The following is a 13214-nucleotide window of genomic DNA, read 5'->3' as shown; positions in this document are numbered from 1 at the left end:
CACATACTCAGATAACTTTCCCTTCATAGAAGCACATAAGGTGCAGGAACACTTCAGTGGTGGAGCGTGTGCTGAAGTCAGACCTAAATACATACTGGAGGAGGACGTGTTTTGACACTCTCCTGTGTAACATGTGGTTCACCGTCAGGAGAACTCAGGCACAAGTGGAGGCCAGGAATCTTCAGGCGGGCTGCTGCGGATTGATGTTCATATGAGGCGGATGACCGAGGAGGCCGATGCGCTGCTTCTGCTTCCTCTGCTCTGTCATCTGTGAGGAAACAGGAGGGAACGGTTCACGGTCTACGCTCTGGATTCCTGATTTGCCTTTTTCGCAATAAGAATGCAGAGGATAAACACACACATACATATATACACATAATATACATATATATATATATATATATACATATATATATATATATACATATATACACATAATATACATATATATATATATATATATACATATATATATATATATATATATATATATATAAATATATATATAAAAATATATATATATATGTCATTTGATCATCTCCAATCAGAAAAGCAACAAAAACAAAATTTGGCAACAAAAAATAAACATGTTCATTTACTGGATAGCTAGTTTTTTTTTTGGACCCTTCTCTGTAAACATCACAGATGGCTGTGTGTGAAAATCCCAGTCAATTAGTTTCTAAAAAACATCATCATACACCAACAACCATGCATTTTTATGCTCTTTATGAATTTCAGCAGGCCGTCACACTGCTGCCGTGTGATTGGTTGATTACATATTTGCGTCAATGAGTAGATAAAAAGCTGTGGTGTAGCCGGTTTGTGTTGGCATACATACAGTACGAGTAAATAGTGGTGTGTAGGTGGTCAATAACACTCCAGTCACTGAACATGATGAAAATGCTCCCAGACTAGCTATCCAGTGAAAATAAGAGGCGAAGGAGACTTTTTGTACACCAAACAAGGGCGTTCTTTTCTCTTTTCTTTTACAGTACCTGCTCCTTAAGCTCAGTGAGCTGTCCAGACAGGTTGGCCACCAGTCTCATGGTCGACTCCAGCTTCTCCTGCAGGTTCCTGATTTCATTCTGCTCTCCCTCAGCGTCGCTGCTCACCAGCGACATGGCACGCATCCGTGGAAACCAGTCCAGGTTGTGCTCCTGTCGACCAAGAATATCAGCTTCTTTTATAAAAGTTAAACTTTTTTTAATAAAAGGAGCTGAAGTTATGTTGAAAAGCATTGGTAATTCTAACAGGAAGGCATTCATGTTTGGTGCGTAAAAGTGAACTCTGAATGATGCTGGTGTATATTTCAGAGGAATCAGCTTTGATGTGAGAACATGCAACGGAAATTCCCGTAAATTGAGCAAGGATTCCTTATCGTGCTTTAACCAGTTTTAGTCAGCACATGACTATGGTTCATGTCTTGTTTCACTGACTTCCTGTTTATCAGCCCACGTGTGTGTGTGTGTGTGTGTGTGTGTGTGTGTGTGTGTGTGTGTGTGTGTGTGTGTGTGTGTGTGTGTGTGTGTGTGTGTGTGTGTGTGTGTGTGTGTGCGTGTGTGTATTGCTGAGATGCCTGTCAGTTGAAATTAGAAAAGAGGAACATTTTACTTTGTTAAAATGATTCCGACAGCTCTCACTGATATTAGAGAGATTGGTGGGTGATACAGGTCTCTCTGTGGTCTCTGGAGTCTGACAGTTCAATCTAAGGTAGCGTTCAGACCTTGAATGAACATCTGTCCTCAGTGAACACACGTGAACTGCGCCAAGTATGACTGGTAATTCATTCTAAATGCGTCTCCTGTGACCACATGAGATCAAATCTGGCTTCACACGCCCTGTATTCCAAAGAACACTGACGTCAGGGTCTGTTCACAAATAAGTATGACTGTGTGTGTACGCAGGAGTGACAGAAAGTTAAAGCTCTACTTATGCTGCTGTAGCATGAAATAAGATTTTAACCATCAGAAAATACACAAATACACCCTCTCCTGAGGATGGATTAGACACCACCACAATATCTACTCTGATCATCATATAATTTATATTATGTAATGGTGAGCATCTTATTACATACTACTGCAGCACAAGTAGTTTAACCATTAGATAATTCTATGACACTCAGTGTCAATATTGTGGTGGCGGCGGCTGTAATCACTCATGCAACACAGGGATTTGGATATAAGTGTCCTCAAATATGGTTTTTGTGGATGTTATTCCAGGTACTTTTGCATCTTTTGTCTTCGGTCGATCTCTTTGTGTGAGCATTTATTTGTGTAAAGCACTCCTGTTCTTTTTACTGTGCTATAAATAAAAAAAACAACCAATCAGGGAGCAGAAATCTACAGAGAGGCGGTCCTCTCTGCTTGTAAGGTTAAGGTGTTTGTCAGTGATGAAATGCTCCTTCTCACCAAACATGAGTTGGGAGGAGGGATGGGACTGTTGACAGAGCAACAGAAAGGAAGTTAGCTAAAGGATGACGCTGCTGACAGCAGCTTAAACATAATAAACTGTGTCACTCAGGAAAGTAAACACATCAGGGGAACACACTAATTCCACAACAACAACAGTGAAATAAAGAATGTTTTTGTTTACCTTGATCATCTCAGCCACGTAGCTCTCGGGGCCCGTGTACTCAGTGGAATCTTTCACTTTAACCAGCACAATAAAGAACAGGTAGTGCCACATGTTGTGCTCCTCTTTGATGTGCCCCTCAAAAGTCACTGTTTTGTTGTCAAACTTGTCCCGCTCCAGGCCTGAGGAGAGACGGCGTTATTTATAGAGCCAAGTTACATTTGAAAAAACAAACTTATTTTTAGTTAAAAAGAAACCTGACAGTGGGGAAGGGTACAACCATCGTCACACCAATGCCAGATACCCTTCATCCGGACTGGGATGGAAACCAGCAACCCTCTGGGTACATGCTCAAATCCCTTCCGATCAGCCATGCAATGTCCACTCAACCTCTTTCTTCATAAATCAATTCAAAAGCACCAGCATAATGGGAAAATGCATTCTTAGTCGGATAGGCTTAATTTATTTGCGTCCTCTCACACGGGGGGGGGGGGGGTGTGAGAGGATGCAAGTAAATTAAAATTAGTTATGTAAAGAAAAAGACAAAAAGAAGTGCTGTTTCATTCCTTGGATAGACAAGGAATGGAACAGCACTTCTTTTTGTCTTTTTCTTTACATAACTGCAGACACTGATGAATGACACGAGACGAGATGAGAACACCAGTACAAGAACATTCCAAAGACAAGAATTGCAACAATGCAACATTTTTAACCATATATACGTCTTAAAAGATCAAAACCTTCGTGCTTCCCCACATTTATCACTTGTGTATCGATGACCGCTGTAAACTTTCCATTTTCTTGTATGAAGCAAAACATCCCCCAGTAAGTTCCTGAATATTACATTTCAGTTTTAGTCCCTGCTTGCATTTCCACTTATTTTCAAAATCCTTTCAACCGAGAGGATGCTTAAAAAAAAAAAAAAAACTTGTGACACAAGCACTTACCACACAGTTTCACTGCACATACACTGTAGTGTATATGAAAAGGAGTTGCCACCTTCACAGTATTTGTTACTAATGTATAAATGGAGAACTGATAAGGCTCAAGGACAAAAGCCCCACAAAGACGAGCAAGTAACAGACTTCATATTCAGAGCCATTTCACAGGACGTCCACAGTATGAAACACAGAAACCAACAACATAGGTGACAGTGACACAGTCTTGTATAAAGTACCTAAAAGGGATACTTAAGTAAAGGTATCTTAACAGAAAATGACTTTGGTGGAAGTTAAAGTCACCATTTACAATATTACTCAAGTACTTTATTATTACATTATATTATTACTTGAGTACTTTATTATTACATTATATTATTACTTGAGTAAAAGTCTGAAAGTATTTTGACTTTAAGAAAAAGTACTTAAGATTACTACTTAATCTTAAATACAATGTATTTAAGATTGTCAAAAAATTTCATTTTATGTACTTAAAGGAGCCATAATGTAAGAATGTGGCCAAAAACGGTTACTACATTCAACTTCAAAATACCAAGGTCTTTTAGGTTTCGTTTTCTGAGGTAACTGGCAACCCGTGGTTTCTCGGCAGCCAAAACATGATTTCAAAACATAAACATGATTTGCAGTCTGCAAAATATTTTTTTTAATGCAAATATTTTGGCTGTACTGTTGTTGCTGGTGAGTTCAGTTTGTTATATGAACATTATTCCTGAGCCTGTGACATATTAGGAGGATTTTATGGCCAGTTGCTTTAGATTTATTACATAATGCACCTTTAAGATTAAAAATCAAAAGTCATTTTCAGGTATAAAAGGCACTTAAGCTTTAGAAGTAAAAGTATTAAAGGAGTCAGAGCTACGGTAGCTCAGTGGTCGAGCGAATCGTCTTTCAACTTGAAGGTTGTGGGTTAGATTCCCAGCTGTTGGGCAAGACACTTAATTCCTCCTTTCTCCTGATGACTGTGTTGTATGAATGATGCATGATAGAAAAACACTATATTAGTACAGACCACCATGACCAACTTTTCTTCTTCTGATTTGATTTTGTAGTAACGAAGATAGTTAGGGGAAATGTATTGTAGTAAAAGTCGCTAGATATATAAATAATATAAAGAACAGTTACATAAATCCTCATTGTTAATCCTACAGCAGACATCTCAAACTCCCCATCATTTGGGTTTTTAAAAAACACTTATTTTTAAATTATGGGAAACGATCATCTTAAATATTATTATTTCAATGTCTGTTTCTCAAAAAGTTGGACCTTTCACTGACGACTGAACAGTGGCCCTCATTTGAGTTACAACACTGCATCAACCATTTGAAGTCAGTTTGCTGCTTGTTGAGTCTGATTCATTAAGCAATATAAATAAATAAATTAGACTACAAATAATTATAACAATAACAATAATAATGAGAAGTCCTCCAGTACAGGAAGCTCATGATGTAAATCCAACACTGTTTGAAAAACAAATACAAGAATGACTGACAGATCGATGGTTTACAAAACCAGGCTATAGGACCACTTAAGCCTGTGGAGTTCAGAAGCTTATCTCTGCATCTTCTGTTCCCTTGTGATCGCTCTGGAAACCATAGAGACGGCAGCTCCCCCTGTGGCCTGCCCTTGTTTAATACGAGTGAGTCAGAGTTGATGGCTGGCTGTGTGACATAACACCGTTCTCATTCCATATGCTTACCACCCGTTCTCACTGCCTGACCTGACGCACACACGCACACACACACGCGCACACACACACACACACACACACACCTTATTTAGACATTCACACATTTAATGTGCATAAATGGAAATGCAGACGCTGCTTCTTGTGGGGACAAAGTTGGTTGATCTGAGGCGTTTAAGTGAGTGAGTGAGTGAGTGGGAGAAAAGGTCTGTGCGTGTGAGACAGACATGAGTTATGGAGGCGAGCAGAGCGGTGGCAGGAAGCCCTCATGACTCAGCCTCCTTTCTTTGGAACGACAGAAAAGTGAGAAAGGGGGGAGGAATAGAGGAAGGACTGGAACGAGCTGCTTACACCTTTACAGAAACGCACTCAACGGAAACCACAAATGCACAGGGGAATGGATGTTTGGCAAACAACTCAGTGATGTTACACTGTGAGGGGAGAACTAATAATGAAAATGAAGTCTCAGATAGATAATGATGCAACATGACCTGACAGGGAAGGTCACTGAAAAACCCAGGGGTTTGATTCCCAAGACAATATCCCGATTACAATATTTGATGATGTGGCAACCTTGTGGTGGAAAAAAAAAGGGAGTATTGAACTATTCCAGGAAAAAATCAACTCAGCTTTCTTACCACAGATGAAGCATGTCGTCTTCAGCACTTCTTCCTTCTTCTGCTTTTCACTCCTCAGGTCAGCAAAGGTGTCGATGATGACACCAAAAATGAGGTTGAGGACAATAATGATGACCATGAAGAAGAACAGCAAGTCGTATATGACTCTGGCTGCAAAAAGTGGCTCCTGTGAAAGAAACAGCAAACAGGATTATCAAATATAAGTCTTAGCTGGGACATTATAGATAGAACTAACTGACAGAAATATGATAAGAACGTTCATAAAATATTAATCTAAAATTATAAAATATCAAAGTATACACCACAAAATTGCAGATATTGTGTGAATCTGTGAGAACCTCGGTGGCCAGATTTGCCAGATTGAAGTGATTCAGTTCACGTAAAAAGATCCAGTGATACCAGCTCTCTAAGATTCAGCCGTTTCTGCTAATGACTCCAAGCTGATGGAGCAGCAAAGTGAAACATCCCCATTTAGTATAATGTCCAGAAACTGTTTTTAACTTTAATGTAACAGAGGATTCCCTATCACACAGGGCTACTTAGAAAATATCAAAATTCAAGATTATATTTGTCTGACAGATGATCAGAATTTGGAGTCCCTAATATAGGGGGTGTATATATAAAAGTAAAACGTGAAAAAGAACATTTTGTTCTTTTAACATAAAAATTGTTATGTTATCCCCATTTGCTCATCTGGTAAGAGAGAAGCGCTTTAAAACCACAGTCCCGTATTCAAAACTCAGCCATGACAGACTGATACATCCCCTGATCCTTTTTTTATGTGATTATAATAATATCTGAGTCCAGATGTGATAGAAAGGCTGATTTCTATTTCCCCACTTAGACTAGGCTTAGATTTGGCTAAATTGGCATTTAAAACTGATAATTGTGACAATGTAAATAATTATAAAACAGTGTATTTCTATGTCACTTCTATGTAAAGGTCTGAAGGGACCTTTGGCCCCTGGAAATTGGACACCCCTGCAATACAGTATGACACAAAGGGCAGGTGCTCACATAACCCTGCTGTGGTTGATGATGATTTTAAAAGTCTAAAAACAAGGTTAACATCATGGACGTTACTGGAAACACATGACCACTGGTGAAACCTTTCAAATGCTCACCTCAGTGGACCTCAGTTCTAATTCACTGGTCAATTTCCAAAAATGTATTTTCGTTTCGTCTTTTTCGTTAATTTTCACCCAAAAGTGAGCCTGAATTCCACACAGTCTCACTGATCATTATTGTTGATTTCATGGTCTTTTAATTTTTCTATTTCTCTTCTGCAGCCAACACACCAACTGACTCTGTGTTGTGTATACGTGCGGTAGACGCATCCTCTTTTGTCATTTTTATCGGCCAAGCCTGAATTCAGGGGAAATCTATTTCAAGGTTTAATTCTGAAACGAGGTGGAGGCGATGCAGCTGTAATGACACATTGTGAAACCTCCACGCTTGTGAAACAAAAACAAGTTGAGTGCAAGACGGGCTCAGAGCCAGCTCACATGACCCACAGCTGCAGCTGTGGATGCTACACACACACACAAAGGCTTTTACCTCACACACACACACAAACGGGAGCACGTTCACAGCTGTGTGTACCTCTTTGGAAGGTTTGCGGAGAACATCCCCGACGCCCCCTCCGCTCCTCAGACCGTGACTCAGCACAGTGACGATACACATTAGTAAAGAGTCACATGTCCGCTCCATGTCGCTGTCCTCCTCACTGTCGCTCCCCAAATCTGAAGAAACACAACAAAAAGAAAGAGAATGTTTTGAAAATAATCGTTTTACAGAATGAATTTGTTCATCAACAGCAGGTGCATTTCTTTCAACAGACCTATGCTTCCGTCACTACAGCATCGGATAGCATCGCTCACATTTTAATTGTTCATGAACCTGGTATGACTGGGTAATCAACACTAGAATCTACTTTGCTCTTTTAGTTGATGAAATTGAAAAAGATGCAGTATATACAGTGCCTAACACATTTATTAGACCACCACCCAGTTCTCAGAGAAGAATCCCAGTGAGCCGGGTCACATTTGGGAAGAAAATGGTGAATTCAGTTAAAATTTTCAACTCAACTTAAATGTATTCAGAGAGCACATTTAAAGAACTGAGGTTGAACACTATGCTGTACAGAATGACAATCAGTAAAAAATAGAAAGTATAAAAACATGAAACATTTTTTTTTAAATGATAGTAAAAACACATAAAAGCAAACAAACAAACAAAGACCATGGGAGCCCAGCTCAACCAGAGTTAAACATCATGGAGTAATAGCAGGTTTTTAAAGAAGATTGAATGTGCCAGGACAGGGCATTGACGTCTAACAGTAGCTGGGTAGCCGACCTAAGCGCTGAGACTGTAGGTGCAGCAGTTCAGTCAGATACTGAGGTGCCAGCCCATTTAATGATTTAAAAACAAGTATGAGACTTTTTAAATCAATCCTAAAATGGACGGTGATCATGTTTGCGCTTCCCAGTCAGAAGGCGTGCTGCGGCGTTCTGCACCCGTTGCAAACGATACATCGATGATTTGTCGAATGAGGGAGTTGCAGTAATCCAGCTGCGAGGTGATAAAAACATGGATTACCCTCTCCAGATCTGCAGGGAAGAGGTGACCTTTGACCTTTGCTAAAACTGTTGATAAAAAAAACTTTTCCTCATCACAGAATTCACACAGGTGGTCTAATACAGTAAACGTGTTAAGCTCTGTACATTAAAATTGAAAATCTTTATAGCCTAATATAATATTTGTCAATTTACATGACAGGACAGTGACTACATCTTAATATTATGGCAAGTTCCAGCTTGGTATTAAAAGTGTGTCACTACAAAGAAAAATATTATAATTAGTAACACTCTGTTTCCAAAAGTAATATCAATATATCAAAATTGATAATAACCAATTATTATATCCCATCCCTTATAAAGGGATGGTAAGAAGGATGGTATTACCATAATATCGCTGGTTATTACAAAACCTTTACCACATTATTACAATATTGTTACTGTTAGCTTGTCATATTAGACATTTGTTCTTCTTCATGTTCGACTTGCAAGCAGACACACAAATTAACATCTTATGTTTGAAAAGGAGCGAGAAGAATCTATTAAAAAACATATTTAATCTCACCCCTTCTCCTGCTCTCCTTGAAACGTGAATTAAATAATCAACATGGCTTCCTGTTGACATCTTTCATTTGTACTTATATATACACATACAGTATAAACACATTAGAATATTGATTTATGACATGACTTGTTATGAGTTGTGAAAGTATGATCAAAGAATCTGTACATAATATAATCATCGCCAACATGCTTGGTTTGAATTATCCTGTGTCGTGTCCATCTGAGACATGGCCTCACCTCAATTTACTGGATGTGTGAAAACCAACCGTGTGATTATCACATGCATTCACACAATCACATGCTCACACCAAAATAAAGGTCCACTGGAGATACAGGAAACTGGTAATACCGTTATCTCAGCAAAGAAAATATTTCAATAGATATAAGACAGTGTGACACAAACAGAACAGTCCCTGTAGCTAATAATCGAGATATTCAGGTTATATAAAGTGTATAAGAACATTGTTTTTCTGGTGATATTTAGTTTGCTGCGATAACAAACAAAATGATTATTGCAACTTTGCGAAACTTGCAACTTTGCGATCTGTGTTGGAGTACGATGTGAAGCGCTATCTTGTGTTTGGTGATTAAATATCCTTGGCTTTGTTGCAGAGCTTGATATTTGTTGAATGTAACCTTGTTTGTGTGTTTTGGCTCGCAGTCTGGAGGCACTTAGTCAAAGCAGAGGTGTTTTTGTTTAGCTGGAATGTAACAGCAGCTTCTAATTAAACTTAAGAGTGAGACAGAAACATGATCAACATTTTGATAACATCCTGGGAAAATAGTGTGTTCACTGTCACTAATCATAAGGTCTAACTTACTCATCAAATGACTTTATACGTCTCTCCAAATGTCTACAAAGTAGTTACCATCATGGTGTACAGTACTTATCACCAATGTAAGACTATCTGGGTTTTTTTTCCCCACCTCTAAATCTTCGGACCAAACTATTCCTCAGTAAAGCAAACATTACTTTGACCAAACCTGAGGGGAAGTCCCCAGCATTCAATCTCTTTTTTGGGACGTTCACATGTTGCTGTCACATGAGGGCCGGTGAGGTCATGTGTGAAGTCAAAGGTCAGCCAGCTGAGTCACATGAATAAATATATTTTTAAAATAGCTTAGTGATAAAGATGCAAAGAAGGGAGTGCACTTTCTTGGTGAAACATCCCACAATTTTCCTTTCACTTGCGCCGTTTGACCAGGGTGATTTCCAAGTATTTGAAATAGTTTATACCACAAATAATAACACACTGTAACTTCTTAAATTTACATTCAACAAATCGGTGAATTTGTTGAAATCATAACCACCCTTCGCACTATAAGCATGCCTTTTGTTGTTCTGTACTGCTGTACTGATTATGCTGTGTTATTTACTAATGTATTCATCGTGAGCGATTTAAACTAACCAGTAAAGCCAAAGGAAAATTTCCACATCATTGGACAATAAAGGAAAAAACATTTTTTTCAATAATGAGGCCGTTATAACTTATCAACCGCTGCCCCTTTCAGATAAATCACTAGTAATAATAACTATTATAATAATAAAGATTATTCACTGTTTGATAAATTACTGCTTGCAAATACTGCTACTAATTTAAAGACTTAAAAGAAAAACGAGTTGTGGAATACATTACCTTCCTGCAGCGTCCCTGAGGTGCAGTTCTCATCAACTCCTCCATGACACATTCCTTCAGACAGAAACTCGCTGGTCAGACTAGCTCCACTTTCTAGAAAGAACAATATGTATCATTTATACATTTTGCTCCGGCACAACTAGACTATTTTGAAGGTAAAAAAAAAAACGGAGAGTCTCCTCACTCAGGGTTGTATTGGGAATCCGATCCACTTCCAGGATGAAGTCGTCTTTGAAGAAAATGTAGCCAACAATGGAGAACAAGTAGACCAAGATGAGGGCCAGCACCGCGGTGAGCACGATGGAGCGTCCGTTACGTGTTACGCTCTTTATTACATTCAGCAATGTCTCCTCTCTGTACACCAGGTCAAACAACTGCGGAAGAAAATATTTAAGAATTATAGCATACATACAGTCATCCTTTACATTAATCAAACACTACAGTATATTTTAAACACGATTTTACTTTCCCACATGCTTTAAATGCACCTTTTTCTTTCAGCTGAATGAATACTGAATAGGGATGAGCCAATACGATACATACAATATAAATCTAAACTCAGATATAAATCTGATACAATTAAATATCCTATACTATATATCGCATGCTTCATTATGCACAGAGTGTAAAAATGTAAATAGAAATCAGCAAATGCACTTTAGCTGAGTTTAGCATGTTGAGAACTGTTTATTCCTGATTTATGGGAGAAGAATATTTGTTACACAGTTGGAGAATTGTGTCTTTGAAATAGCCTGAAATGGCGGAAATGTGTTGTGAAAGGTCTAAAATGCCTGTATCGGACTGATGTATGAGTATTGGGCATGAAAAAGTGGTATCCCTAATACTGAGTACTATTAAAGTGAATGAATACTGTGATGGCAAATTCAATTTCTTTGAACACAAGATACCAGGTCCTTTTGTGTATTGTATATTGTGTAATTAGGATGAACGTGCACCTTCCTACAACATCCGCAGAGAGTCGGCTCCCCGATTCCTGCAGTAGACAAAGAGTTGTGAAAACACAGCCTGGAAAGGCAGACTCCTTGTCTATTGTAGGAATGCGGAAGGGGAGTTGCTCAGGTATAAATGTGGAGTGCCCACTATGCTCTGGGGTCTTTCTCCAGCTGGGGATCACTCCTGTGAAGATTGACCTTTTCCTTGCAAAGAAAATAAAACCTCGTTGGCTGGCAGAAGTTCTCTATTTCATTCTTCACCAGCAGCAGAGAATTTCCACAACAATACTGAAATACGTTGTGCTGCATAGAGAAAACGCTTGAATCGGTGTGAATGGAAAACCTTTTTAAATACCAGCATATAAATGAGCTGCTGTAGAAATTAAACACCTAGCAATTCACACAACAACAACACTGACAACACCACTGCAGCATCTTATAAGGCTAATTCTGGCTTGCTAACAGGATGTGCCTTTGAACGCACCATGGTGGAAAGCTGGAGCTGCGTTCAAAGAGAGCACAAGTATTTTACAGCCTTCCTATTTTTAATCTGCGTCTTCATCGCTCACTCAGAGGCTACATGTGTGAAACTGATCATGCATGTGTGCACATCAAACGGAGGCATTTTTCTCACCAACAAACTGTAGAAGAAGACATGGACAAACACCCCCATACAGCAGATGATGAGGTAGATGAGGTGGTAGAGGAACTCGAAGTCCAGCACCATGACTTTGTAGCCTCGCGTGAAGGTTCCTCGATTCCCGACAAAACTTATCATGAAGATTATTTTATTACAAACCTGGAAGGTAAAGTCAATCTCACTTTATTACAATTACATAAAAAAATATCTTTACTTTTGAAGACGCTGAATAACAGAAATAAAATGCATGGGGGGAGGCTTTTGGATGTCATGTCATGACATGAAAACAAGAAACCAGGGTGAGGGATTAACAGAAACCCGGTTAACACAGCTACAGTAGCCACCTGCAAGACAAACCTGAATTCTCAGTCATGTATACACTTGTGCACACGCATACACAATGTTTTAAAAGGGGTCGTTACAGAAATGTGGGCAGCTGTGAGAGACGTCAGACTCTGAAATGTATACCTCCTGGAGAGGAATGGACGTAAAGGTCCTCAGCAGTCCTTTCATTTTAAGTGAAGAAAAATCACGCGTGATTAAGACTGAAACTGACACATAAAACAAATCAAAGTTCAGGTAGACTTATTCACGCAACAGCATATAAAGTGACCTCTGGCCAAACCGTATGTAAACTAGATTTTGAGTATCCCGGTCACTGCAATCCATGGTAACATGTTATCTGATTTAGTGCCTGAACCTGTTTTTGTCTCAATAACCTTGTGCACATGTGAATGTAAAAATGAAGGTGAAGGGAGCAATGACCAGACTGTATGTGAGTGTGTGTAACAGTCTGAGAGCAAATCACTCTTTATAGTTCTCAGTGACGCACTTCTCAGTCCATAACACAGCCAGGCACTGGCAGGGAAGGGGGAGGGGGCACAGGGGCAGGGGGCACGGGGGCAGGGGGGGCCACTGCAGTCAGATGAGGCCAGGTCTGCCAAATGGGCATGAGTGTTAGTAAGAGTTGTGGGACTGGTGTGTTTTCA

At 39.2% G+C, this 13214-nt stretch overlaps 1 protein-coding gene across 1 annotated transcript in view; it reads right to left on the bottom strand.

The window, feature by feature from the left end:
* itpr1a (inositol 1,4,5-trisphosphate receptor, type 1a) overlaps positions 1 to 13214 on the bottom strand; it is a gene marked incomplete at its 5' end in the record, with an annotated part of 94985 nt that continues 81771 nt past the window's right edge. The window contains 8 exons of the mRNA XM_083887550.1: positions 1 to 268; positions 996 to 1157; positions 2596 to 2756; positions 5856 to 6021; positions 7458 to 7597; positions 10633 to 10725; positions 10817 to 11006; positions 12220 to 12384. Coding sequence (XP_083743676.1) covers positions 182 to 268; positions 996 to 1157; positions 2596 to 2756; positions 5856 to 6021; positions 7458 to 7597; positions 10633 to 10725; positions 10817 to 11006; positions 12220 to 12384 — 1164 coding nt within the window. The 3' untranslated portion in view covers positions 1 to 181. The remainder of the gene's footprint in view (positions 269 to 995; positions 1158 to 2595; positions 2757 to 5855; positions 6022 to 7457; positions 7598 to 10632; positions 10726 to 10816; positions 11007 to 12219; positions 12385 to 13214) is intronic.

The sequence above is a fragment of the Microchirus variegatus genome, assembly GCF_963457635.1.
Source record: "Microchirus variegatus genome assembly, chromosome: 4".
NCBI classification, from domain to species: domain Eukaryota; kingdom Metazoa; phylum Chordata; class Actinopteri; order Pleuronectiformes; family Soleidae; genus Microchirus; species Microchirus variegatus.
This window is presented reverse-complemented; position numbering and strand designations above follow the sequence as displayed.